Here is a 27,458-nt window from a genome sequence, read left to right as displayed (position 1 = left end):
ATGGTGCTGGGGGCGGGGGGGGTGTGGGTGTGTGTGGATAATAAAACCCTGAACGGTTTGTCTCAGTGGATAGAGCATCGGCCTGCGGACTAAAGGGTTCCGGGTTCGATTCCAGTCAAGGGCATGGACCTTGGTTGCAGGTACATCCCCAGTGGGGAGTGTGCAGGGGGCAGTTGATTCATGTGTCTCTCTCATCGATGTTTCTGGCTCTCCCTTCCTCTCTGTAAAAAAAAAAAAAAAAAAAAAAAAAAAAAAAATCAATAAAATATATTTTAAAAGAGAAGAAAAAAAAATTCAAAGTAGAAAATTACCCCTAAAATGAAAAAAGCAGAGACTCAACACCAGTGGGCCTCAGGGGTGTATACAGGCTGGTCGAAGGCAGGACTGTCCGAAGGTGAACTGATGTGGGGCTCAGGAGCTTCTCCCAGAGAAAGCAGATTCCACTGCTGAGGGCCAGGGGCCAGGGGCCTGGGAGAGCAGGCGGGAGAGACCTGTGCATGGAGACAAAGAGCCCTGGAAGCTCCTCTCAGCCGGACACAGAGCCCCAAGCCTCCCAGGGACCTGCCTCGGGATCCTTGCTGCCATGACCCTGGACACTCCCCACTGGGGATGTACCCTCAACCAAGCTACATGGCCTTGACCGGAATCGAACCCGGGACCCTTTAGTCCACAGCTGCAGTGGGGCCCCGCCAGGCAAAGGCAGAAGAGAGTGAGGAAAGGTGGGCTGTGCAGGCAGCGGCCCCATCGCCGTGAACTAGAGTGGATGGTCTGTTTAAAAAAGAAATAAAAATTAATATACATTTTTATTGGTTTCAGAGGAGGAAGAGGGAGAGAGAAACATCAATGATGAGAGGGAATCACCCATCGGCTGCCTTCTGCACCCCCCCCCCGACTGGGGACTGAGCCCATAACGCGAGCAAGCGCCCTTGACCGGAATCGAAACCTTCGGTCCACAGGCTCTACCCACTGAGCAAACCCAGCCAGAGCTCTGTTAATTTTTCAGAGAATGTAAGGGAGGGGTCAGAGACACACACACACACACACACACACACACACACACACAATGGCTGGATGTCTCCTAAACTAGCCGCAACTGGGAGCCAAGGATCAAACCTGCAAAATAGAACCACAAAGTCACACGGTCTTTATTTTAAGGCCCTGGGCAGAATGCAAACTAGGACAGTACTGGACAAAGAGTGATTTCCTGCCTCTCTGTGTCCCTCCTTGAAGCACAGAGAGCGTGGGATCCCCACGGTACCTGGTAACTCTACGTGCTGACAGGCCACAACTGTGCTTGCAAACCACCCCAGGCGGCGACCAGGACCACCAGGACTAAAGGTACAAAAGCAAAAATGCTGCTACAGAAACGGCACCGTCCAGAGCCGTGCACAGCAAGCGGTTTGCAGGCTGGTGAGTGAGAAGCTGAAGCAACTCGTGACAGCAAAAGGGGAGACCCACAGCGTCCCTGAGAGAGGATGGGGCCTCTGGACGAGGCCCGGGGTGGGCCCATGCCTTAGTCAGAGAAAGGAATGAAGACCCTGCCAGGAGCTCGGAGTCTTCACAACTTCCTCAAGCACAGGGAGAACACAGCACACACGTCCCCTGAGCACGCCATCCAGCTGAGCCAGGTCTCGGCACATCGGCAAGTACCATGCGGCTCCTTCGAGCCCCCCCTGTACCTCAAACCTGTGAGGAGCCGAGGGGAGCGTGTGCCCCAACAAAAGGAGTTTACGCTCAGGTGAGCGGGCCCGAGTCCCCGTCAGCGCTGTAGTGTGAGAGAGACAAGACACCCCCTGTGCGGCTAAGGCTTCTCTCCCGTGTGGACCCGCAGGTGTCTGACCAGGCTGGGCTTCCACCGAAAACACTCCCCACACTCGCTGCACTCGTACGGCTTCTCCCCCGTGTGGATCCTGAGGTGGCCCATGAGCTTGGACCTGCGGCTGAAGGACTTGCGGCAGTTCCCGCACTGGTAGGGCTTCTCCCCGGAGTGGATCCGCTGGTGCTCCGTCAGCGTGGACACCAGCATGAAGGACTTGCCGCACTCGGCGCAGGCGTACGGCTTCTCCCCCGTGTGGACCCGCTTGTGGTAGTAGAGGTGGCTGTTGCTCCGGAAGGCCTTCCCGCACTCGTGACACTCGTAAGGCTTCTCCCCGGTGTGGATCCGGTGGTGCTGGATGAGGGTGCACTTCTGGCTGAAGGACTTGCCGCAGAAGCTGCAGATGAAGGGCTTCTCGCCGGTGTGCGTCCTCTTGTGCAGGCTGAGGTAGGAGCTCTGGCTGAAGGACTTGCCGCACACGGTGCACTTGTACGGCTTCTCCCCCGTGTGGATCCGGTAGTGCTGGATGAGGGTGAACTTCTGCCGGAAGGCCATCCCGCACTCGCTGCACGCGAACGGCTTCTCCCCCGTGTGGATCCGGTGGTGCTGGATGAGGGCGCACTTCTGGCTGAAGGCCTTCCCGCAGTCGCTGCACACGTAGGGCTTCTTACCGGCGTAGACCCTCTTGCGCGGCCGGAGGTTGGAGCTCGGACCGAAGTCCTTGTCGCAGTCGCTGTCCTCATACGGGCTTTCTTCGGCGTACACGCTCCTGTGGGGCTTGAGGTTCAAGATGCGGCTAAAAACGGTCCTGCGCTTGTTGCACTCGTACATCTTTCCTTCGGGAAAGCCAGCCTGATGCTGAACAATGTCCTGGCTGTGGGAGGCAGCGATGTCATCTTCGCCCCAGTAGGGATAGCTCTCCTCGCTGAGTAACTCCAGCGTAATCTCGCTGCCGCCGTGCGGCTCCTCGGGGTTGAGGAGGGCCGGGTGCAGGGGAAGCGCTGGGATGGCTGGGAAGTCTTCCCCAGCCTCGCCGCTGGTGGAAGGCAGCTCTGATAAGGTGAGGCTGCACCTGGTCACAAGCGGGGCCCCGTCCACAGCTTCCGCCCAGGCCTTCTGGCCCCCGGCTTCCCTCTGCGGCTGGTGAGGGTGTGCGCTGAAACAGAAGACCCTCACACACGCATCACCAAAGTAGCGTTTCGGGTCAAAGTCTGCTGCCGGCGACTCAGTCAGGCGCAGAACGTCTTTTAACACCGAGAAACACCGCCCGCAGAGACGGGCCCTCGGGGTGGCGGGAGCTGCCTGAGCATCACGGACCTGGGGCTCCCCGTGCACAGACACGCTGTGCGCAGGACGGGCCTCCTCCTCCTCCTCCGTTTGATGCCAGCAACCTGAAGAGAGAGAAATGACAGGCACGGGTTGCTGGCTGCGGTGACGGGGAGTCCCATGGCTAACGTGTTCTGCGCATATTGCATGGGCTCAATGCCACTGACTGAAAACACAAGGCGTGCGGGAAGCGTTAATAAGAGGCCGCTGTGAAGGTCTGGGCCTCTGAAGATTACAACACAGGAAAGACCTCCCCAGAAACAGGACACAGAGATGGCAAGGCCCACGTGGAAGAGAAGCCCGACCGCCTGAAGCAGCGCCCAGCAGGGCTCGTCTGCGGGTGCAGGGGGCAAGCTGGGCATGAGGCTGGCAATGTCCTCTCCCGAGTAAAAGTCAGTAGCCAGCACCTGCTCTGGTGTGGAAGACTACCTAAGCATGAGTGTGCACCTCACAACACACGTGTTGGTCAGTGTGACGAAACACCAGGAATGCAGAGGCAGCAGTGCAGAGGGTGATACAAAGAGCCCAAATGGGGAAGGTACGCAAAAGCCAGGAAGTCACAGATTCAAGGACAAGTCAGCAACGTGTCAATAAGGGAAAAAAAAAGAAGAAATGAGATGTGGCCGGAGGCATTTGCATCTAAACACTGGGCATCAGGATGTCCCTGGTGTAATCTGAACACAGCCCCTGTGGCACCCCTTCCCCCGGGTACCACTAAGCCAGGCCAGGCCTCCCCCAAGATCATCGTGCGTGTGCGCCCTGTGAACGGAACAGGGTTCCCCCTGCGCCTTCCACTGCACAAGCACACAAAGGGCAAATACTGAGTGTCAGGGAAGGACAGCAGAGGTGAGCGGCCAGCACTGGCCCTGACCACCACAGCCTGCAGTAGTATTCAGGGAACAGAATATCACAAACAACGGAGGGAGGGGAGGGCCTTACAAGAACAGCTCATGGTTCATGCAAGTAAAGACCACGCCCTGGCACAGGCTGTCACACAGAGCTCTTTGCGGAGGAAGGGGCGGAAGTGGAAGCCACTGGGAGGACACAATCACTGTGCCGCGAAGAGGTGGGGCAAGGTGGCACCCAGGGGGCTGCCTGCGAGACTCCTGCCTCCCGGGCGCTTCCTGCACTTTGTGTTATGGACGTTCGTGGGGTCCGCTGGACGGACACGCCACACGGCTCACCACGGGCAGCCACGGCCCAGTTAACAGGAATGTGGGGGGGTGAGCAGAGCCCCCGCTGTGGCCTGACTGTGGGGGAGAGGAAGCCACATCTGGAGGATAAAGAGAAAAGGGGCGTCACCCCAGGACACTGGGAGGAGGGGCAGGTCTTACCTGCAGATGAGACCAGTGCAAACACTTCCAGCATCACCTCGCAGTACAGGAGTCTCTGAGCCTCATCCAGGAGCCCCCACTCCTCCTGGGAGAAGGCGACGGCCACGTCCTCAAAGTCCATCTCCTGTGGTAACGGGGACAGTTCAGTCCATGACCAGCTTCTCTCCTAAGATTCCGAGTCTTTCATTCTCCCCACCCTTCACACCATCTGCTCCTCTACTCCCCACATCAGAGAAGATACCAGGCCTCTGTCCACCAAAGTCACTCTGCCCTTTCATTCCCACTGACACTGTGTCTTCCCGCAACAGTAAGGGCAGACGGGCACAGAGATGACACCTGTGCTCTGGGACTCCCATGTAGGCCACACTGCCCCTGGTCAACAGCAGTGGGTGTCACAAACACAGGGCAGGGAGGGATGCTGGCCATAAAGAGAGTGTGAGTGATCTGACAATGGCCCTGTCAGGCAATACCCTTTAGTCCCCCAGATTGTACCTCAAGGACACTAAAATCATGGTGGAGGGGGAGGGAGGAGAAGGAAAGGGAGGAAGAGGAGAAGGAGGAGGAGTCCGATGGGCGATTCACCTATGCCCGATTCACCTTTTCAACCCGAGTTCCAGTTTGCGAGGCCATCCCTTTGCACCACCTGCTGCACACACCTCTCTGAACCACACGTGTCCCACATGCTTCATTCCCAGAGGCACCACTTCACAGGGAGCACCCATACGGGGTGACAGGGACGGCTTTACTTCCTAATCACCATCTTTTCCAAAACTGACTGATCCCCTCTGTAGTGTATCTCTCTCTCATCTCCCTTCCCCGTGCCGGCAGATATGCAAGCCCAGGCTACACCGCTGTATGCGGTCTCACTGCTGTGTCATCCCTCAACAGCAACAGGCACGTTTGCACACATATGACATCTGAGCTCTGGAACTGGCACACAGCACCCCTCTTTTCAGGAAATTATTCTAAAATTCCCCTTATTGTACGATCCGGATCCCACCGAAACGGACTCACCCTTCATCAACTCTCCTGTCAATGCCAGGGCCCCGTGGCCATGAATTCTCGCTCCCTCTCACGTGCACATCTCTCTCTCCCACACCTCTCTCTCTCACTCCTGCACTCCCGCAGCCCGGCCCCCACAGGCATGTCCTTCCTCATTACTCAGCAGGTGTGGTCCGAAGAATGCTCGCCAACTTCAAACAGGACCCAGTCCTGCGCGGACTCTGAGAGTCCACCCTCATAGAGGCAGCTCTGAGTCCTGCCCTCCATTACTGTTTTTTCCTTCACACTCACCTACTGGGAACCACATCAGATCTCAGACACCCAGAGCGCCCTCCCCTGGTGCTGCACTTGATGTCCCTTCACCAGGCACAGCCCGTCACTCCAGTCCCAGCCCCGGTGTCCTCTGCACCAAGCCCAGTGCGTCTGCCAGGTGACCACTCAAGCCTCTAAGCTAACCCACAAGACTGACCGCCACTCCCGGCCACACCAAGGGTCACAGCAAACCCTGGTGAGTGTTTAGAGAAGTAACTATGTACCAGCCCTAGTCTCCTCCTATCAGCCTCCAATTCATCTCATGTAGACCCACCTTTTTTTCTTAAATTGTTTTATTTACAGAGAGGAAGGGAGAGGCATAGAGAGTTAGAAACATGGATCAGTTGGCCCTGCACACCCCCCACTGGGGACGTGCCCCCAAACAAGGTACACGCCCTTGACTGGAATCGAACCCGGGACCCTTGAGTCCGCAGACCGACGTTCTATCCACTGAGCCACACCGGCCAGGGCATGTCCACCCATCTTTTAAAGGCCTTGGCCACTGGGAACCCATTCTCTCTCAACACTCTACATGACCACCTCTGTTCCTTTGCTGTGACACCCTCCTCCCTCAAACGGGGGCCCCAGCAGGAAACCAGTCCCCAGCTCACACTGTCCCTGTGAGCTACTGAGACATTACCATCCTGGCCGTGATTCCTGGTATTCAAGTGATTCACGGCCGAAACCGGTGTGGCTCAGTGGATAGAGTGTCGGTCTGCAGACTGAAGGGTCCCAGGTTCGATTCTGGTCAGGGGCATGTACCTGGGTTGGGGGCACATTCCCAGTGGGGGGTGTGCAGGAGGCAGCTGATCAATGATTCTCTCTCACTGATGTTTCTAGGTCTCTATCCTTCTCCCTTCCTCTCTGTAAAGAATCAATAACCTATATTAAAAATAAGTAAATAAAAAATAAAATAAAATAAAGTGATCTACAGCCCTGGCTGATGAGACCGAGTTGGTTGAGCACCGAGCCATGTGCAGAGAGGTGGCAGGTTCCAGTCCTGGTCCGGGCACCTGCCTGGGTGGTGGGCTGGATCCATACAGTGGCCTATGCAGGCAGCAGCAGATGCTTGTTTCTTGCTCATCACTGTCTGTCTCTCTCCCTCCCCCTTCCTTTCTATATTTAAAACCAATTAAAAAAAATATATATATATGAGAATAGACATATATGTATATATGCATATACAATTGAATGTATATGTACATATACATATGTCTATTCTCATGTCATGTGTATGTCTATTCTCATATTTATATTTTAGACATATATGTATATGTGTGTATTGGATATATATACATATAAATGTATGTCTGGTACATATACATGTATATAGGTATTATGTTTAATACATATGTACACATACATATACATATACATGTGTCTATTCTCATATATATATGATGGTTCCTGGACCAGCTCAGTCTTCACTCCCAGCCTTTGCACATCCCGGTCCCTGTGCCTGGGAGGCCCTCCCACATCTCACCCACCCGGTGCCCAAACCAGGGTCCACTCCCTCCAGCCCCAGCCGTGGCCTCAGGACCCTGGGCTGAGGGTCTGCAGGTCCCGGGGCAGGAGGAGCGGCCGGACAGCCCAGGCCCCACAGCCTGAGGCCCCCGCAGTGGGAGGCCCTGACCTCAGCCCACAGCCCGGCCCCGGAGCGGCTCTGACCGCAGGGCCTGTGGGAGCGGAAGGCGCTGAGGGCCCGGCTCCGCCGCCAGGACCCGGGGCCCAGGCTGCTCGGGGCCTGGCCCAGCCCCGGGGCCGCCGCCCCCTCGGGCTCCGTCCCTCTGTGCGCACAGCCAGCCCGGCCCTGAGGAGGACAGGCTCCTCCCGGAAGCCCCGGTCCCTTTAGACACACAGGCCGGCCGCCCCCCTGCGCCCCGGCCTCCCGGGCCCCGCCCGCCCCTGCGGCCCCCACGGGCACTCACTGCTCCGGGCGGCGGCCTGGGCTGCGGCCTGAGCGGCGCCGCCCCGAGGCGGGAGGGCCGCCGGGGCCGCTGTGTCCGCGGGAGGAGGCGGGGGCCCGGGGACCCAGTCCCGCCGGGTGGGGGCCCCCCGCCTCAGACACCCTGCCCGGCGGGACGCCGCCCCCCACGCCTCCTCCTTCTGGCGATCGGCGCGGCGTAGCCCCTGAGCCGGTGAACAGATTGAGGAAGTCAAAATGTCCGCCAGGAAGAAGACAACGGAAGTCCCGCCCAAACCGGATGCACTGGCTCCAAAGGCCCTGCGTAGGCGCGTTGCCTTCTGGGAAATGTAGTTCTCTCAGCCGCTCAGGAAAGGGCTGGCTTTCCAGCCCAGGAACTTGAGAAACAAGGTGTGTGGGGCTGCCAGGGGGGCTGGGGAGGGAGGAGATGGGCCCAGAGGCCTGGTGATCTGGGACAGACCGACGGACCTCCCAGGGGAAGGGGGGGGGGGGCTGGGAGAGATCCTCCAAAGAACATATACACGGGGAAATCGAAGACATCTGTAACATTATCAACAATAAAAAATACATACAGTGGTGCCTCGCATAAAGAACGCCTCGCACAGCGAACGCTGCACACAACGAACTTCGTTTCACACAACGAAGTCGCCCGAGCTTCCACGATCGCTGCGGATGTATTGCATCCTTCCGCGCAGGCACTGCAGGCAGTCGTTAGTCACTGCGCTTAACTTAAGCACGTATCGCGGCAATCGTTCTTCATTACGAATTAAATCACGCACGTATCACGGCAGTCGTCCTTTTAAGTTAAACTCAATATTTTTTTTATATCATGGCTTCTAAAAAAAGCAGGAAGGTGATTTCTGTTGAAATGAAACAGGACAATGCTCAAAGGGAAGCGTCATCTGATAACGAGGAGCAACAATCAACCAATCCCAACTGATGACATCAAGAACATCCTGGTCAAATGGAAAGCAGTTCAGGAGTTTACCAATGCCCACTATCCGGATTCAGCTGAAGCAAACAGGATCAACGATCTTTACTCCGATACTCTTGTCCATTATTTCCGGCAGATGTTGGAGAAAAGAGAAAAACAAACGACTTTGGACAGGTTTTTCATGAAACCATGGGCCAAAAAGCAGAAAATGGATGAAGATGTGCAAGATTCGGTAGACTCTACTTAGTCTGTCTTAAAATTAAAAAAATGTGTTTTTTTTTTTTAAATTATGTTTTTAGATGTATCTAAATAAAAATAATAACAAAAAATTTATCTTTTTTTATGTCATCTTAGCATATTTTATGCTACAGAACGAATTATTTTTTTTAACATGTATTGTTATGGGAAAACGCGTTTCACATAACGAACTTTTCGCATAACAAACTTGCTCCTGGAACGAATTGAGTTCGTTGTGTGAGGCACCACTGTATTTAGACAGGTGAGGGGGCAATGGGGGTATAAGGACACACATGAAATACCTTAATCAATAAAGAATTTTTAAAAATAATAAAAATTAAAAAAATACATATTTAAAAAGTATTTCAAAAGAAAATAGCCCAGCTGGTGAGGCTGAGTGGTTGAGCATCAACCTATGATCCAGGAGGTCACGGTTGTATTCCTGGTTGGGGCATGTATGTGGGTTGCAGGTTCAATCCCCAGTGTGGGTGGGGTCTTGCAGGAGGCAGCTAATCAGTGATTCTCTCTCATTATTGATGTTTCTCTCTCTCTCCATTCCTCTAGTAGGGGTGTCGAACTCAATCAGAGAAGGGGCCAAAATCTAAAATCCAGCCTAAATCGCGGGCTGAATGGTTTACTGAACAGTCATAAACTGTCATTGTGATGGAAACGCAGCGGAGTGCAGTGATGACAGCGCGGTGCGGGCCACATTGCAAGGCCTGGCGGGACGGATTTGGCCCGCGGGCCTTGTGTTTGACACATGTGCTCTAAGATCAAAATTATATATATATATATATATATATATATATATATATATATATATATATATATATATATATATCCATCTTATATAATAAAGAATAATATGCAAATTGACTATCACTCCAACACACAAGATGACCTTCCCTATGTGGTCAAAGATGGCTGCCTCCATATGGACATAAGATGACTGCAACAAGATGGCCACAGCGGAGGGCAGTTGTGGGCCATCAGGCCAGCAGGGTTGGGCAGTTAGGGGTGACCAGGCCTGCAGGGGAGGGCAGTTGGGGGCAACCAGGCTGGCAGAGGAGGGCAGTTAGGGGTGACTATGCCTGCAGGGGAGGGCAGTTGGGGGCATCCAGGCCTGCAGGGAGGACAATTAGGAGTGGCCACGCTGGCAGGAAAGGGCAGTTGGGGGGGGGGAATTGCAGGCCTGCAGGGGAGGGCACTTTGGGGGGGGAGACCAGGCCCGCAGTGGAGAGAAGTACAGCGCGGCGGATGGGAGTTTCAGCAGATCAGCCCTGCAGAGAGGACAGTTGGTGATGACCAGGCCAGCAGGGGAGGGCAGTTAACGGCAGCCATGCTGGCAAGGGAGGGCAATTGGGAGTGACTAGGCCTGTAGAGGAGGGAAGTTGAGGGTGACCAGGCCAGCAGAGGAGGGCAGTTAGGGGAAATTGGGCAGGGAGGGGTGGGCAGTTAGGGGGACCAGGCCGGCAGGGGAAGGCAGTTGGGATGAGGACAGTTAGTGACTAGGCCTGCAATGGAGGGCAGTTGGGAGGTACCAGGCCTGCAAGGGAGGGCAGCTGGGGGTGACCACGTCTGCAGGGGAGAGAAGTTGGGGGGACCAGGCTTGCAGGAGAAGCAGTTGGGGGGGAATCAGGGCTGTAGAGGAGGGCAGTTGGGGTACCAAGCCTGCATGGGACGGGAGTTGTGGCAGACCAGGCCTGCAGGGAGGGCAACTGGTAATGACCAGGTCAGCAGGGGATACAGTTATGGGCAACCAGGATGGCTAGGGAGGGCCATTGGGGGTGACCAGGCTGGCAGGGGAGGGCAGTTTGGGGTGACCAGGTGGGAAGTGGAGGGCAGTTAGGGCTGACTAGGCCTGCAGGGGAGGGCAGTTGGGGGCGACCAGGCTGGCAGGGAAGGGTGGTTAGGAGAAATTGGACCATCAGGGGAGGGCAGTTGGGTCATCCAGGCCCGCAGGGGAGGACATTTAGGGGCAACAAGGTCAGCAGGGGAGGGCAGTTAGGGGCAATCGGGCCAGTAGTTAGGCGTTGATCAGGCTGGCAGGGGAGTGGTTAGGGGGTGATCAGGCTGGCAGGCAGAAGCAGTTAGGGGCAATCAGACAGGTGAGAAGTTGGGAGCCAGCAGTCCTGGATTGTGAGGGATGTCCGACTGCCCATTTAGGCCTTCAATATCCTGCTCTCTCTCTTTTTCTGGCACCCCAAAAGTCCGGATGTTGGTATGCTTAAAGCTGTTCCAGAGGCTCCTTATACATCCTCACACTTCTGGATTTTTCTTTCCTCTTGCCTCTCTGGTTGGGTGTTTTTTGCTTCCTCATATTCCAGATCTTTGGTTTGAGTCTTGGGGTACGTTGGTCTACAGTTGAGTTTCTGTATATGCTTTATTTCAGATTGTGTATGCTTCATTTCTGACTGGTACTTTTCCTTTTTCTTTTTTTTGCCATTCTCATTAAGGTCCTTGAAGGTCTCTTCACGTTTCTCAGTGGTTTTTAGAAGATTCTTCAGTAACCTTATAAATATGGTTCTGAACTCTGTGTCGTCCAGTAGTTTACTTTCCTCCCTCTCTCCTATTCGTGACATACTTCTGTGACTACGCATTGTGGCTGGCTCCCTGTGTTGATGGAGTGGCTTTGTGTGGTAGGTGACCCATAGGGGTCAGTAGCTCAACTTCCCCAGTCACCGAGGTGGTCGCTCTTGGTACACCCCTTTGTGGGCTCAGTGCAAAGTCTTGGTACTCACACCCCCGTAGCACCTCAGTTTTTCAGCAATTGTGCCCTAAATGCTCTTTTTTCTTTCCATCTAGTTGTAGAACTTCCGTTCAGCCAGCTTTCCCACAGTTCTGGGTGACAGATGTTTTGTCTTTTTGTTGTAGTTTTGAAATTATTGTGCACAGCAGCAGTTTAAATGTTTACCTACGTGGCCATCTTGGATCTTTGTCAAGGCCAATACATTTGGTGAGACCTTCGAGGATATGAAAAAGGACCAACTAGAAATTAAACATACTCTGACTGAAATAAAAAATAATATACAGACAACCAACAGCAGACTACAGGAACACAAGAATGAAGCCAAAGATTTGAAATACAAAGAAGCAAAAAACACTCAACCAGAAAGGAAAAAAAAAAACAAAAAAAAGAGTCCAAAAGTATGAAGATAGTATAAGAAGCCTCTGGGACAACTTCAAGCATACCAACCCCAGAATTATGGGAGTGCCAGAAGAGAGAGAGTAAGATACTGAAAACCTATTTGAAGAAATAATGACTGAAAAGTCCAGGAAGCACACAGAACCCCAAACAACAGGAATCCAAAGAGAACCACACCAAGACACATAATAATTAAAATGCTGAGAGCAAAAGACAAAGACAGAATATTAAAAGCAGCAAGAGAAAAACAGTTAATTACCTACAAGGGAGCACCCATATAATGGTCAGCTGATTTCTCAACAGAAACTATGCAGGCAAGAAATATTCAAAGTGACGAACAGCAGAATTGAAGGTCAGATAGAGTTTCACAGATAAGAAAAAGCTAAAAGAATTAATCACCACCAAACCAGTATTATATGAAATGCTAAAAGGTATTCTTTAAGAAGAGGAAGAAGAAAAAAGTAAAGATAAAAATTATGAACCACAGCCCTGTCCGGTGTGGGTCCCAGGTTCAATTCCTGGTCAAGAGCATGTACCTTGATTGTGGGCTTGATCCCCAGTAGGGGGCGTGCAGGAGGCAGCCAACCCATGATTCTCTCTCATCATGGATGTTTCCATTTCTCTCCCTCTCCCTTCCTCTCTGAAATCAATAAAAAATGTATTAAAAAATTACGAACAAATACATATCGATAGATAGGTACAAGTGTACCTAAAAATCCAATGAATTAAAAATCTGAGGAATAGCCGAAACCCGTTTGGCTCAGTGGATAAAGTGTAGGCCTACGGACTTGAGGGTCTTGGGTTCAATTCCGGTCAAGGGCATGTACCTTGGTTACGGGCATAACCCTGGTGGGGGTTGTGCAGGGGGCAACTGATCAATGTTTCTCTCTCATGGATGTTTCTAATTCTCTATCTCTCCCCCTTCCTTTCTATAAAAAAATAAATAAAATATATATTTTTTAAAATAAATAAAAAATAAATAAAAATCTGAGGAACAGAATAAACTGGTGCATATAATAGAATCAGGGTCATAGAAAGGGAGTGGACTTATCATTCTCAGGGGGAAAGGTGTATGGGGAGGTGCAGGAAGAGACTGGGAAAAAAATCACACACCTATGGATGAGGACAGTGGGGTGGAGGTAAGGGTAGAGGTGGAGGGGAGCTATGGGGGGGGGGAAAGAGGAACAACTGTAATAATCTGAACAATAAAGATTTATTAAACTAAAAAAAATTACCAACAGAGGTTAGGCAGGTGCCAACTAGAAGAGAAGGGCCTGGCACCCAGGAATTTTTAAAAATATATATATTTTTTATTGATTTTTTTTTAACAGAGAGGAAGGGAGAGAGAGAGCGAGCTAGAAATGTCATTGAGAGAGAAACATCAACCAGCTGCCTCCTGCACACGCCCTACCAGGGATGTGCCCGCAACCAAGGTACATGCCCTTGACTGGAATCGAACCTGGGACCTTTCAGTCCGCAGTCCGACGCTCTACCACTGAGCCACACGGGCTTCGGCTGGTACCCAGGAATTTGACCTGATGATGGTTTCGCATTAGACAGTGTCGGCAGGAGGCCAGGAAGTTGGCAGGCTTTCTGGATTTGCTTTGAGTGGGGTCTTCCCCATTACGAGGAAGGCTGCAGGGCCTGTGTGCCTAGAGATGGTGGGTCGGTCAGACTCAGACAGGAAAGCACTGCAGCACAAGGCCAAGTGGCAGGGCGGTGGGAAGAGAGCACTGCAAACCAGAAGGCCAGATGCCGAGCCAAGGGCGCTGGGAGCACAGTGACGCCAGCGTTCAGGGCACGGCGGTGTGCGAGTATCACTGCTCCCGGGCCGCTCGCTTCCTGGTGAGCTCTCAGAGAAGCCCTCGCATTAGGTGCGCCTCATCAGCTTCATGGCTGAAGAAGCCGGAGCCACTGCCCCAATCCAGCAGACTCATTTCAAGCCAGAAAACCAGGGTCTGACCCGTCAAAGCTCACGCATTTCTGAGCTGAGGTTCCGATGGCTCAAGGCTTGCTCTCCCGAGATGAGGAACAGCCTGACCCCCGACGCTTCTGCAGGTCTTGTCGACGTTTAGGGTTCCCAGACCCACGTCACGTGCTTCGATCCTCATTTTCCCAACTCAGGGATCATGATTGCCATGAGCCCCATGATGTCCGAGTCCCAGAAAAATGCCAGCCTTTCTCGGCCAGGTCCTGGCCTGGGCTGGTGAGTCATGTGTTTTATTTTAGACACAAGCCTGTTGTTTCTTTCGCCTCTGTTTATAGAGACCAGTTCAATGCCTTACATACAATGAAGGAAGAGGAGGACGCAATTACAGATCCATACAAGTCCCAGGATCCTCTTCCCAAGAACTGAGTTGATTCAAGCAGCAGTATTGTAAACACAGAACGGGGAGCTTGCATTTCACGGGTGGGGAAAGCTGTAGCCATCTGGAGCAGCGACCAGTTTGTTGGGCCTGCATCTTCTACTCGATGGCAGGTCCCTGCCAGCACGGAAAGAATTTAGAGGTTTTTCCCTCCGTCCTGCTCTCAGGGTTATCTTGTGAGGGATGGTGAGTGCCAGCTGGCCATGAGCCCGTCTAAGGCGACAGAAAGTCTGGTTTAGAGCCACTAAAGTAGGAGTATCAAGTTTTCACTCAGTTTCCGGACCTAGGAAACCATGTTCTTGTTTGGGAAGGAAGCTTGAGCCAGACACCTGGGCCAGCAGGAGGCTTGGTCTTCCCTGCACTCTTTTGGAGTCGTGGACTCCAGGGTGGTTCACACATTCCCTTCTCCGGGGATCACCAGTCCCGGTGGTGGGCCGGCTCGGTCCCCAAGACCTCCGGCCTGTCCTGCAGGGCTTCCCCGAGGCTGGGGCCTGAGCCCCAGATGCTGGGCCTTCACGTTGACCTGTCCCGGCCCAGCCTTGAGGTCCAATCAGCACGAATTCCGCAAGGCCTCTCTGTTGAAATCACAGAATTTCCAACCCCCCAACCTGTCCCTTCTGTTGCCAGGGACATTGAGGCACCGATGAGGAAAGGAAGTGAGTTGAGTAAGCTCAGTGCTGCTCTGTGGCAGAGGCGGAATTAGAACCCAGATGAGGTCCTTCTTGTGACATTAGAATGCCCCCATTTCCGGTTAGCTGCAATGAGCTGTTTTCATTTATTTTTACTTTCAATTCACCGTTTTCATTTATTTTTACTTTCTTTTGTAAACCTCACATGAGGATATTTTTCCCCCATTGGTTTTGAGAGATTAGAAGGGAGGGAGTGGGCGGGGAGAGACACACATTGATTGGTTGTGTTCCTGCTCACTCCCAAACTGGGGCTAAAGATGAACCTGAAACCCAGGTATGTGCTCTTGACCCAGAATAGAATCCTTAACTCTTCGGCGCTTGGTCCAATGCTCTATCCGCTGAGGGACACCAGCCAGGGCTCACCATTTTTAATCCAAACGGCCCACTGAGCCCTGCTCTCTTCTCCTTCACCCAGAATCCTCAATGCCAGGAGGCGGCAAGGTATGACAGCCCATTTCACCTACTGTCAGCTCCAGTCGGAAAAGAGGAGGCCCCTGACTCTTCCGGAAAATGGCCCTTGGATGGAAAATGGCCGACACAGATTAGCACAGCACCTCCTCCTGTTCTCCACAGTGACCAGGAGTTGAGAGCTGTATCTGAAGTTCTGTTTCCTGAGAAGCTACTGTGGGTTCCTGCCTCAAGGCATGCTTCTACCCTCCCTAGGTCAGTGCAAAGTAACTGCAAATTGTGTTCCGTCCCCTTAGCCTCACATACAATTATCGCGACGCCGGCAGAGCACACCATCCTTCGGAGCCCCAAATTTAGGCCGCTTCCCCAGCTAGAAGGGCATGAGGGCTGGCCATGACCTAAAACTCTACATCTAATAGGAAAAGGAACTGGGTTAGAGCCAAAGCCTTCGCAAAATTTTTCAACCCAGAGAAAGGAGGTTGCAGAGAATGAGTGAAGTCAATCCCAGACACTCCTCCTGGGACCTTGGAAGCCATCCTGTCCTGCTCACAGAGGGCTGAGGGGTGAGAAGCCTGCAGTGGGCTCAAGCTGATGTAGCTCAGGTAGTTGAGCGGGCAGAGTGAAAAGGCAGCTCCATCAGAGCCAAGGCGGTGCCTGCAGTCGGGGGAAGGAAGGCCCTTTCCTGCACGGAACTTCATGCATCAGGCCTCTAGTTAATAAACAGAGAAAAATTCTTCCCTGCCAGTGTGCCGCAGTTGGTTGGGCATCATCCCTTGCCCTGAAAGTCACAGGTTCCATCCCTGCCTGGGTGCCCTGTAGGTGGTGTGCAGGAGGCAGCAGTTAGCTGCATCTTTTTTTTTTTTTTTAATATATATTTTATTGATTTTGTACAGAGGGGAAGAGAGAGGGATACAGAGTTAGAAACATCGATGAGAGTGTCATTGATCAGCCGCCTCTTGCACACCCCCCACTGGGGATATGCCCGCAACCAAGGTACATGCCCTTGACCGGAATCGAACCCGGGACCTTTCAGTCCCCAAGCCGATGCTCTATCCATTGAGCCAAACCGGTTTCGGCTAAAAATATTTATTTTTAAAAAGAGAATAAGCCGCCAAACTGGTTTGGCTCAGTGGTAGAGCGTTGGTCTGCGGACTGAAAGGTCCCAGGTTCAAGGGTATGTACACTGGTTGCGGGCACACCTCCATTAAGTGGTGTGCAAGAGGCAGCTGGTCCATGTTTCTCATTGACGTTTCTAGCTCTCTATCTCTCTCCTTTCCTCTCTGTGGAAAATCAATAAAAAATATTAAAAAAAAAAAAAAAAAAAAAAAAAAAAAAAAAAAAGGGGGAGAGAGAGAGAGAGAGAGAGAGAGATAATAAGCCGAATCAGTTTGGCTCAGTGGATAGAGCGTCAGTCTGCAGACTGAAAGGTCTCAGGTTCCAGGGTATGTACACTGGTTGCAGACACATCCCCAGTACGGGGTGTGCAGGAGGCAGCTGGTCAATGTTTCTCTCATCTATGTTTCTAACTCTCTATCCTTCTCCCTTCTTCTCTGTAAACAAATCAATAAAATATATATTTAAAAAAAGAGAATAAACACTTAGTTTTTCATATTCACATATCTAAGCCTACTTTTGCCCTAACCTATATGTGGGTGAGAGATAAATTTATTTCACAAGTGATGGTTTTGCCAAAACCGGTTTGGCTCAGTGGATAGAGCATCGGCCTGCAGACTGAAGGGTCCCAGGTTCGATTCTGGTCAAGGGTATATGGCTTGATTGTGGACACATACCTAGTGAGGGTGTGTAGGAGGCAGCTGGACGATGTTTCTGTCTCATCAATGTTTCTGGCTTTCTGTCTCTCTCCCTTCCTCTCTGTAAAAAAAAATCAATAAAACATATTTTTTAAAAGTTATTTTAAAGGCATATAAAATACTTATTTTTAAAAAGAGAATAAACACTTTTTGCATATTCACATCTCTAAGCCTACTTTAGCCCTATACCTGTATGTGAGTGAGAAATTTATTTCACACGTGATGGTATTACAGATTGATCCATATGTCCAAGGTCACAAAATACACATGAGAAAAGTGCATTTTGTTACATTTCAGTTATAAAGATACCTAAATAAAGCCTAAAAAGAACTTGCAAATAAAGACCTATATGTACCTGTGTTGTTATAAAGTTAAAAGGTCAACCCTAGATGGACTCTACCATCTCTCTCCTAATTTCCTGAGAGGACCAGCCTTGCCTCGATGGCAGCAAGTATTGGCAAGCAGTGAAGACCACTGCCATGGGAATCAACAGGAATCACAAAAGACACATCCTGAGGCTGATGACGGACTTATCCTTCCTCTAGCTCTGAGGTTTTGCCTGCTGAGCAAACCTCAAGGTGAACACCCTAGATGGATGAGGGGAATCCAAAAAACTTACATTATTTTTTCTGTCAATTATTTCGGTCACAGGAGACATTGATGGAGGTCCCCAGAATGTTTATACACAAAGGTCACACCAGCCACAGCACACGACCATTTCTGGATAACGTTGAGAAGATGCAGTTTCATCTAATTTACTCCAGTTTTATCCACTCATTACGAACCCAGTGTTTTATCTCCGAATTGTGGTTCAATCTAAACCTGAGTGTCTTAAAAGAAATGGCACCAGCCTATGAAATTCTATACATTATGGCACATGGCTGCTTTACAGTATGTGGGTAGGAATCCCTGAAAAGCTGCTGAGAGTTGTGGAATAAATGCTGTGAACAAAGAATAAAATTGTTATTGTTCATAGAAGCACAACAAAGGCCTTCTTTCTGGGTGACCATGACATCACCAATAACAGAATCACCAGGCTGCAAATTACAACCACAAAATCATGCAGACTTTCTCTCAAGGCCTTGGCTGGCAACACAAAATAAGCCAATATTTAACAAAGTGTGCTGTACTGAAATCCTACTGTGCTTTCCAAAGCACAAAAAGCTTGGGACCCCACCATATCTCTTCACCTCACAATGCTGACAGATCACTACTTTCCTTTCAATCGTCCCAAGGCATCAAAAGAACCAACAAAATTAAAGGTTGAAAAGAAAAAAACTCTTTACATAAAGATCATAAACCAGAGCAGAGGAATGCAAAAGGTTTGCATGTTGTTGATTTGGTACCTGAAACACTTCATCACAATGTAATGTGAGACCCACAATGTCCCTGAAAGAGGTACCACTTCTTAGCTGAGGATGGGTGCTCTGGACGAAACCTGGGTCGGTCAATTCTCTAGTCAAGAAAAAAAAAGATTGAAGATACAGCCAAGAGCTCAGCATATTCATAAATTTCTCAAGCATAAGGAAGAACACAGAATTCCTTTCCCCTGAGCACACAGGGGTTGTGACTTATGCACACTGTTCAGGTGAGACAAGTGGTAGAGTAGGTCACTTCGGCCACAAATACTAAAAAGTCACATAAATGAGGTGGAGTCCTCAGAAGTTAGCAAAGGCAATGCAGCTCCTTCAAGCCTCACTTGTACCTCAAACTTGAGAAATTTCCCACAATGTATGTTCAGATAAGAGGGGTTTATATTCAGGCAAACGGATTTAAGTCTCCTTTAGTGTTGTAGAGAGAAAGACAAAAATCCCCTGCACAGTTAAGGATTTTCTCCAATGTGAACTCTCAGGCATCTAACAAGGCTAGGTTTGCCCTAAAACATTCCCCACATTTACTACACTCATATGGCTCTTCTCCAGTGTGACTTCTGTGGTGGTCCATGGGCGAACATCTTTCTCTAAAGGACTTCCCACAATCACTACACTTATATGGTTTTTCTCCAGCATGAACTCTGTGATGTTCAATAAGGTTAGACTTTCATCTAAAGAACTTCCCACAATCATTGCACTCATGGCTTTTCTCCAGTATGAACTCTGTGGTGATAAATGAGGTTCCCCTTTAGACTGAAGAACTTCCCACAATCACATTAAAACGGTTTTTCTCCCGTGTGAACTCTCCTGTGCCTACGTAAATGATTATGTCTCGTAAAAGATTTTCCACAATCAGTACACAGATAGGGTTTTTCTCCAGTGTGAACTCTGTGGTGTTCACTAAGGTTAGACTTTCGTCTAAAGAACTTCCCACAATCACTACACTCGCATGGCTTTTCTCTGGTATGCACTCTGTGGTGTTTACTGAGGGTAGACTTTCGTCTAAAGAACTTCCCACAATCAGTACACTCATATGGCTTTTCTCTGGTATGCACTCTGTGGTGTTTACTGAGGGTAGACTTTTGTCTAAAGAACTTCCCACAATCACTACATTTAAAAGGTTTTTCACCAGTGTGAATTCTCTTGTGTTCAAAGAGGTCATAGCTTCTCCTGAAGGACTTCCCACAATCACTACAATCATAAGGCTTTTCTCTGGTATGAACGTTGTGGTGTTGAATGAGTGACAATTTGTGTCTAAAGAACTTCCCACAATCACTACATTTAAAAGTTTTTATGCCACTGTGAACTCTCTTGTGGTTGAAGATGTTATTACTGTTCCTAAAAGATTTTCCACACTCAGTACACTGATAGGGTTTTCCTCCAGTGTGAACATGGTGTTCAGTGAATTGAAAGCTTTTCCTGAAGGACATTCCACAATCATTACATTCATATGGCTTTTCTCCAGTGTGAACTCTGTGGTGTGAAATGAGATAGGACCTTTGTCCAAAGGACTTCCCACAATCAGTACACTCATAGAGATTTTCTCTAGTGTGATCTCTGTGGTGGTCCATGAGTGTAGGTCTTTGTCTAAAGGACTTTCCACAATCACTACACTCATACGGCTTTTCTCCAGTATGAACTCTGTGGTGTTGAAAGGACTTCCCACGATCACTACACTCACATGGCTTTTCTCTGGTATGCACTCTGTGGTGTTTACTGAGGGTAGACTTTTGTCTAAAGAATTTCCCACAATCAGTACACTCATACGGCTTTTCTCCAGTATGAACTCTGTGGTGCTGAATAAGGGTAGACTTTCGTCTAAAGAACTTCCCACAATCACTACATTTAAAAGGTTTTTCACCAGTGTGAATTCTCTTGTGTTCAAAGAGGGCATGGTTTCTACTGAAGGACTTCCCACAGTCAGTACAGTCATAGGGACTTTCTCCAGTGTGAACACGGTTGTATTCTTTGAGGCGAGAGCTTACCCTGAAGGACTTTCCACAATCACTACACTCATAAGGCTTTTCTCTGGTATGAACGTTGTGGTGTTGAATGAGTGACAATTTCGGTCCAAAGAACTCCCCACAATCAATACATTTAAAAGTTTTTTTGCCACGGTGAACTCTCTTGTGGTTGAAGAGGTATTTATTGTTCCTAAAAGATTTTCCACAATCAGTACATTGATAAGGCTTTTTGTTAGTATGAATTGTTCCATGTTGAATTAGGTGAAAAATTCGTTTAAAAACTCTCCCACATTTTTCACACTCATATTTCCCTTCTCCAGAGCAGGCGCCCTGACACTGAACAACTTTCTGGTTGTGGCTGCCAAATTTTTCACAGTTACAAGTCTGTTGAAGACTTTTTCCACCAAGATATTCCTGTGAAACGTCACTGCCACTGTGTGTCTCCTCAGTGCTGAGAGGAGCTTGGGGCTGGAGAAGCTCTGGGATGGCTGGAAAGTCTTCCCCAATCTCCTTATTAGTTGAAGGCACCCAAGGTAAGTAGAAGCTGCACCTGGTAACAAACGAGGCCCTGTCCACATCTTTTTTCCAGGGCTTCTCTCCACTGGCATCCCTCTGCTGCTGCTGAGGGTTTCCACTGAAACAGAAGTCTCTCACACATGCGTCACTGAAGAAGGCTGTCTGCTCAAAGTCTGCTGCTTGTGACACAGTCAGGTGTAGAATATCTTTGTATACAGAGAAACATCTCCTACAGAGATGGTTCCTCTGGGTTGCTGGAGCTGTCTTTGAAGCCCTGCTCTGTGACTCTACTTGAACAGATATGCTTTGCTCAAGACAGACCTCCTCCTCATCATCCATTTTATGCCAACAACCTGAAAAGAGAGAATTGAGGAAGAACTGAATGTTGACTGTGGTGACAGAAGTGCTATTGCTAAAGTACTTTGGACATAATACATGGGTTCAATGCAACTGTCTGAAAATAAGAGATGTGCAGGAAGGATTAACAAGAAACTGTTGTGAATGTCTGGGCTTCTGAAGGTCACAAAACAGGGAAGACCTCACCTGAAACATGACACACACATGGTAAGGACCACATGAAAGAGAAGATGTATTTCCAGATTATTCTTCTGCTAAGAGTGCTCAGCAGGGTTGGTCTGCTCATGACAGGGGCAAGCAGGGCAAGCTGTGAAGAAGGTTGGTTATGTCTTATTCCAAGTAAAATTCAGCTGAAACCAGTTTGGCTCAGTGGATAGAGCATCAGCCTGCGGACTGAAAGGTCCTGGGTTCGATTCCGGTCAAGAGCATGTACCTTGGTTATGGGCACATCCCCAGTAGGGAGTGTGCAAGAGGCAGCTGATCGATGATACTCTCTCATTGATATTTCTAATTTCTATCCCTCTCTCTTCCTCTCTGTAAAAAAATCAATAAAAAATATACTAAAAAAAAAAAAAAAAAAAAAAAAAAAAGTAAAATTCAATAATTGAGTAGCAGGCAATCAGGATGACTTAAGCATATATGTGCAACTCATAACACATGTGCAGGTCCATGTAGGAAAATACTGCAGAGGAAGCAGTATAGAGGGACAGGTGACGCAAAATGATAAAGGTGAAGGTGGCCAAATGCCAGGAAGTCACAGATGAAATGCAAATCAGCAATGTGTCAACTATGGGAAAGAAAAGGTAGAAATGGGGTGTAGCCAGTGGCACCTGCCCCTAAACAATGTTGAAAATTAGCCGGTTCCTAGTACCATCTGACCACCATCATTATGTCATACTTTCCCACAAGTTGTCACTCAGCATGGCCATACCTCCTCTGACACCATCTTCCATGTTCACCTGTGAGTAAACCAGATTCTCCCAGAATCTTCTACTCTACCAATGCATAAAGCCTAAATATTCCGAGTATGAATGAAAGACTATGGAAAAGAGCAGCCAGCTCTGGCCAAGTGCAATTTGGTCCGCAACAGTACTCAGTTAAGGTAATATTACAAACAACAATTGAAGAGAGGTCTTACAAGAATAGTCCAAGGTTCATGTCAGTGAAGAACATAAAGCACCTTTCCCTACAGGAAGAGGGAAGAAGTGAATAAACGTGGGTATTGTCACCCTCCCAGGGAGAGGTGAGTAACATGAGACCCATTAAGCTGCCTGTAAGATTCCCGATTCCCAGACACTTTCTGACTTTTTCAGGCAATGGATGCCAGGGATGTTCCTGGAGTCCACTGGTCAGGGCTCTCCACACAGCTCAGCAATGGCAGCCACAGCACATTTGACAAGACAGGCGCAGAAATGAGCAGAGCCCGGGGTATGGCTGTGGAAGAGAGAAAGCCATGTTTTGAGAATAAAGGAAGAGAGGGCATCACCTCAGGACAATGTGAAGCTCTTACCTACAGACGAGACCAGTGCAAACACTTCCAGCATCACATCACAGTACAGGAGTCTCTGAGCCTCATCAAGGAGTCCCCATTCCTCCTGAGAGAAGGCGATGGCCACGTCCTCAAAGTTCATCTCCTGTTGTAATGGGGACAAATCAGTCCATGATCAGCTTCTCTCCTAGGATTTAACTTTCATCTTATGTCCCATTCTCTATAACCATTTGCTCCTTCAAATCCCACATCACAGAAAATAGCAGACCTTGCATCCACCAGAGTCACTCTCTCTTTATATTTCTACTGATATTGAGTCTTCCCCCAGCAATAAAGAAGATGCCCAGATTGATCATTCCTGACCTCAGGCCTCACATTTAGAGTCAACACAATGGTTGTCACCAACATAGGGGACAGATAAATGTTGGCCAGAAAGAGAAATGTGAGTAATTTGCCACTGGTCTAGTGGGGCAATATCCAACACATTCTTCTTCCCAAGACCTCGAAAAACATGACAACACATTGCACCCTTTCGATTCCAATCCTAGGGTGCTGAGGCCAACACTTTGTGCTACCTGTTCCACATAATTCTTTATATCACACTTCTCTCAGCCAGCTTCATTCCCAGAGTCACAGCTTCAAAGACAAAACGTATACGCCATGGAGAGAAAGGGGATGTTTTCTAATCGCCCTCTTTTCCACATTCTAACTCACCTCCTCTGTAATGTATTTCTCTTACCCTTTACCCTTCCCCAAGCCTGTAGAGATTTTCAAGCCCAGCAGTATGCTATCCCATTCCTATTGATTACTGTATCAGTCCAACAATAACAGGAAGCTGTGCACCCATATGACACCTAAATTCTGGACCTGGCATGTAGTGCCACAACACCTGTCTGTTTAGGAATTATCCTAAAATTCCCCATGTTGTATCATCCAGTATCACCAGAAATGGACTCAACCTAATTCCCTCTATAGCAACATCAGGGAGCTGTGGCCATGAATTCACACTCCCTCTCCGAGAGCACATCACTCCTTCTCCCACACCTCTCCCACACCTGTGCTCCTGTAGCTCAGCTCCCATAGACATCTCCTTGGTCTTAGTCATTACTCAGCATGTGTGTTCACTCAGAGAATGCATGACAAATTTAAATAGTATCAAGGACTAACCTGAGTCTGATTGCCCACACACACACAATACAGAGCCTTCAGTTCTACTATGAAGGCATCCCACCCAACTTGTTTTTCCTTCAACCTCCCCTACTGAGAACCACATCAGATCTCAGTTACCCAGAGCCCACGTCTACAGCTGCTGCACTTGATGTCCCTTTTCCACTCACAGCCCTCAGGACTCAAGTCCCACCGCCTATGGCCCTCTGCCCCATCCCCAGTGAGTCTCACAGATGCCCACTCAAGCCCATAGCAACTTAACCAAACTGGATGCAACACACCACGCCACACAAAGGTCACAAGAAATCCTGGTGAGTGTTTACGAAGTAAATATGCACCAGCCACAGGCTCACCGTTTTTGAATTACTCTTCTACCTCCAATGAAATAAAATAAAAAGGTGATCTACAACTCCTCCCATTTCCATAGTCTTTACTATTTTTAAAAATATATTTTATTGATTTTTTTACAGAGAGGAAAGGAGAGGGACAGAGAACCAGAAACATCAATGAGAGAGAATCATTGACCAGCCGCTTCTTGCACACCACCCACTGGGGATGCGCCCGCAACCCAGGCACATGCCCTTGTCCGGAATCGAACCTAGGACCCCTCAGTCCCCAGGCCGACGCTCTATTCACTGAGCCAAACTGGTTTTGGCAGTCTTTACTATTTTTTTAAAAACTCTTCATCTTGACTTACTCCTCAGAGTTCCAGATAGTCATACACCGGCCTCTGAAATATCTCATACCCTAATAGGAAAGAATAAAAGATTTCATATCCCTAACGAATATTACTTTTCCCACCATGAATTTCTCCATGTCAGGTGATGGTGCTTTTATACCTTCAGGTGCTAAATCCAAACCTTTACATCATCTCTGATTCTTACCTCTCTCCCCAATCCTCAAAATTAGAAAATCCAGGTGGCCACACCTAAATCACTGATCCCTAAGGCAACTGCTTCTTCCACATCCACAACCACCACTGTGCTCCCGTCACCATCCCCCTCACCAAGGCCATCACAGCAGCTTCCATTGTAGTCTTCCTACCCGCGTCCTCACACCCATGCTGTGCCTCATGCTGCAGTCACAAGAGTCTAATGAGACCTGGGACACCTCACCTGCTCTACTGCTCCAATGACCCCAATGACCCCACCGCCAGCAGAACAGAAACCCCAGTTGTCACAAAGCTTCTCTGGACTGGATTCCTGTCCCACTGTTGACTTCCGATTTTTAAAAAAATTAACACCTGCTTATCCCTCAAACAGCTTGGTCTTCAAGCCTTCGCACATTCTGGAATCTATGCATGGAAGGGCCTATCACCCACAATTCCACTGGTGGCCCAAATCAGGTGCCACTCACACGACCCTTACCCTATAGTGAAGGTTCTTGGCTTGGTGCCCATTCAAGGTTCAAGGTCCCCCGAGGAGAGAGGCTGGACAGCCCAGGCCCCACAGCCTGAGGCCCCCGCAGTGGGAGGCCCTGACCTCAGCCCACAGCCCGCCCCTGCGGCCCCCACGGGCACTCACTGCTCCGGGCGGCGGCCTGGGCTGCGGCCTGAGCGGCGCCGCCCCGAGGCGGGAGGGCCGCCGGGGCTGCTGAGGGCGCTGTGTCCGCGGGAGGAGGCGGGGGCCCGGGGACCCAGTCCCGCCGGGTGGGGGTGCCCCGCCTCAGACACCCTGTCCGGCGGGACGACGACTCCTACTCGCCGCCTGAGCGCTGCCGCTGAGTCTGTGAACACGCGAAACACGCCAAAATGGCCGCCAGGAGGAGGACGCAGGAAGTCCCGCCCCAACCGGATGTGCAGGCGCCAAGATGCTCTTTACCTCTCACTCTGGTGCAGTGCCTTCTGGGTAATGTAGTTTTTCCTATCCGAGAGGGGGACTCATCCCAGACAAGGAACTTGGAGTAAAAGTGTGGAGGCCCCACAAGCGGTGCCGGAGGTCTGCTTACCTGGTCCACAGGGACAGATCCACCAAAGAATACATATAAGGGGGAAATGGGAGACATCGGTAATACTATCAATAATAAAACATACACCCCTGACCAGTTTGGCTCAGTGGATATAGTGTCGCCCTGCAGACTGAAAGGTCCCAGGTTCATTTACAGTCAAGGGTCTGTACCTGGATTGCAGGCACATCCCCAGTGTGGGTTGTGCAGGAAGCAGCTGATTGATGTTTCTCTCTCATAAATGTTTCAGACTCTCTATCCCTCTCTTCCTCTTTGTAAAACTACAATAAAATTTGTTTAAAAAGAAAAAAATACAAATATTAATTCTTTAAAAAATACTATAGCCCAGCTGGTGTGATTCATTGGTTGACCGTAGACCTAAGGACCTCTTGGTCCTTTATGATCAGGAAACTACATGGGTTGCAGGTTCAATTCCCAGGGAGAGGGGAGGTACAGGAAGCAGCCTACGAGTGATTATCTCTTCATCATTGATGTTTCTATCTCCTTCTCCCTTCCTCTCTGAACTCAATAAAAGATATTTTTTTATTGTTTTAAATCAATTGTACTTAAATCAAAGTTTTAAATAACGTTTAAAACTTACCCCTTTACAATTGTTTTACTATTTTATTATGAGCGTTCTTGATCATATTTGTTCCTACTTTACCGGTATGTTGGAAATAAAGCATGATGAGCTACTGAAGTATCTTACCATGCCCCTGTTCAGTGCCATAATTTTGGAAGTATGAAGCCGACAATGATGAGAGTATTCACAACAGGGAAATTGAAAAATACTACAAACCTTGACTTCACTTATTATACTATTGAATGCTTACTGGTAAACTAACACACACACACACCCTGGACTGGAACCAGAGAGGGCCTCAGAGCCACACACATGGCCCAGCACCAACTCTCCTTGGGAACTTCCTGAGTTTTTCTGCCCACACCCACCTGCCCAGATGCCACTGCTGCTCCCAGCATTGACACCTGAGAGGAACCTAAGCTCTTCAACCCCCTGAAGGTGCAGTAGCCCAGGTTCAACCCCCGCCTGGCAGGCGCAGAGACCACAAGGGGCACATCCAGGCCCAGAGCGTGTCCCGGCTGCTTTGGCATTAGTCCAGGGAGAACACAGATGTCACTGCCCCTGTGGGTGCTTGTGCAGCTCAGCCCTGGCACCGCCCATCCTGGTCCTGGGGTCATTGCCTGCTCTGCCCTCATGGGAACCCCGGCTGCTGGTCACCACGGGGCCCTGGGCGGCTCTGGTGTTCACACGTGTGTGAACTGACTGGGCGGTTAAAGCATATATATTGATTTTGAGAGATAAAAACAGGGATATTTAGAGAG

At 49.7% G+C, this 27,458-nt stretch overlaps 2 protein-coding genes and 1 long non-coding RNA gene across 3 annotated transcripts; 1 reads left to right on the top strand and 2 right to left on the bottom strand.

The window, feature by feature from the left end:
* Positions 1-961: 961 nt before the first annotated feature.
* LOC118712396 (zinc finger protein 501) lies at positions 962-5,602 on the bottom strand. The gene is made up of 2 exons (XM_045577358.1): positions 4,477-5,602; positions 962-3,207 (listed from the first exon to the last, which is right to left on the bottom strand). The coding sequence occupies exons 1-2, from the start codon at positions 4,595-4,597 to the stop codon at positions 1,802-1,804; spliced, it is 1,527 nt and encodes a 508-aa protein (XP_045433314.1). The 5' UTR covers positions 4,598-5,602; the 3' UTR covers positions 962-1,801.
* Positions 4,475-17,383, top strand: LOC123651836. The gene is made up of 2 exons (XR_006740793.1): positions 4,475-4,605; positions 17,308-17,383. It is a non-coding gene; the product is annotated as an uncharacterized LOC123651836 (long non-coding RNA).
* A 1,505-nt stretch (positions 17,384-18,888) lies between these two features.
* Positions 18,889-26,800, bottom strand: LOC123651840 (zinc finger protein 551-like). The gene is made up of 5 exons (XM_045577370.1): positions 26,779-26,800; positions 25,694-25,833; positions 23,025-23,148; positions 20,539-21,510; positions 18,889-18,932 (listed from the first exon to the last, which is right to left on the bottom strand). Exons 1-5 carry the CDS (start codon positions 26,798-26,800, stop codon positions 18,889-18,891), a joined length of 1,302 nt encoding a protein of 433 aa, XP_045433326.1.
* Between the last annotated feature and the right edge of the window lie 658 nt (positions 26,801-27,458).

Source organism: Pipistrellus kuhlii, unplaced genomic scaffold, assembly GCF_014108245.1.
Source record: "Pipistrellus kuhlii isolate mPipKuh1 unplaced genomic scaffold, mPipKuh1.p scaffold_m20_p_89, whole genome shotgun sequence".
In the NCBI taxonomy this organism is placed as follows: domain Eukaryota; kingdom Metazoa; phylum Chordata; class Mammalia; order Chiroptera; family Vespertilionidae; genus Pipistrellus; species Pipistrellus kuhlii.
This window is presented reverse-complemented; position numbering and strand designations above follow the sequence as displayed.

Excerpts from the sequence above, each read along its gene's own strand:
- LOC123651840 (XM_045577370.1), bottom strand. The coding sequence starts at position 26,800 with ATGCTTTATTTCCAACATACCG. Across the intron at positions 25,834-26,778 it reads GCTTTATTTCCAACATACCG|GCGGGGCACCCCCACCCGGC; the intron begins GTAAAGTAGGAA and ends AGGGTGTCTGAG. Across the intron at positions 23,149-25,693 it reads CCAGGCCGCCGCCCGGAGCA|GAGATGAACTTTGAGGACGT; the intron begins GTGAGTGCCCGT and ends CCATTACAACAG.
- LOC118712396 (XM_045577358.1), bottom strand. The coding sequence starts at position 4,597 with ATGGACTTTGAGGACGTGGCCGTCGCCTTCTCCCAGGAGGAGTGGGGG. Across the intron at positions 3,208-4,476 it reads TGCACTGGTCTCATCTGCAG|GTTGCTGGCATCAAACGGAG; the intron begins GTAAGACCTGCC and ends CTCTCTCTTCAG.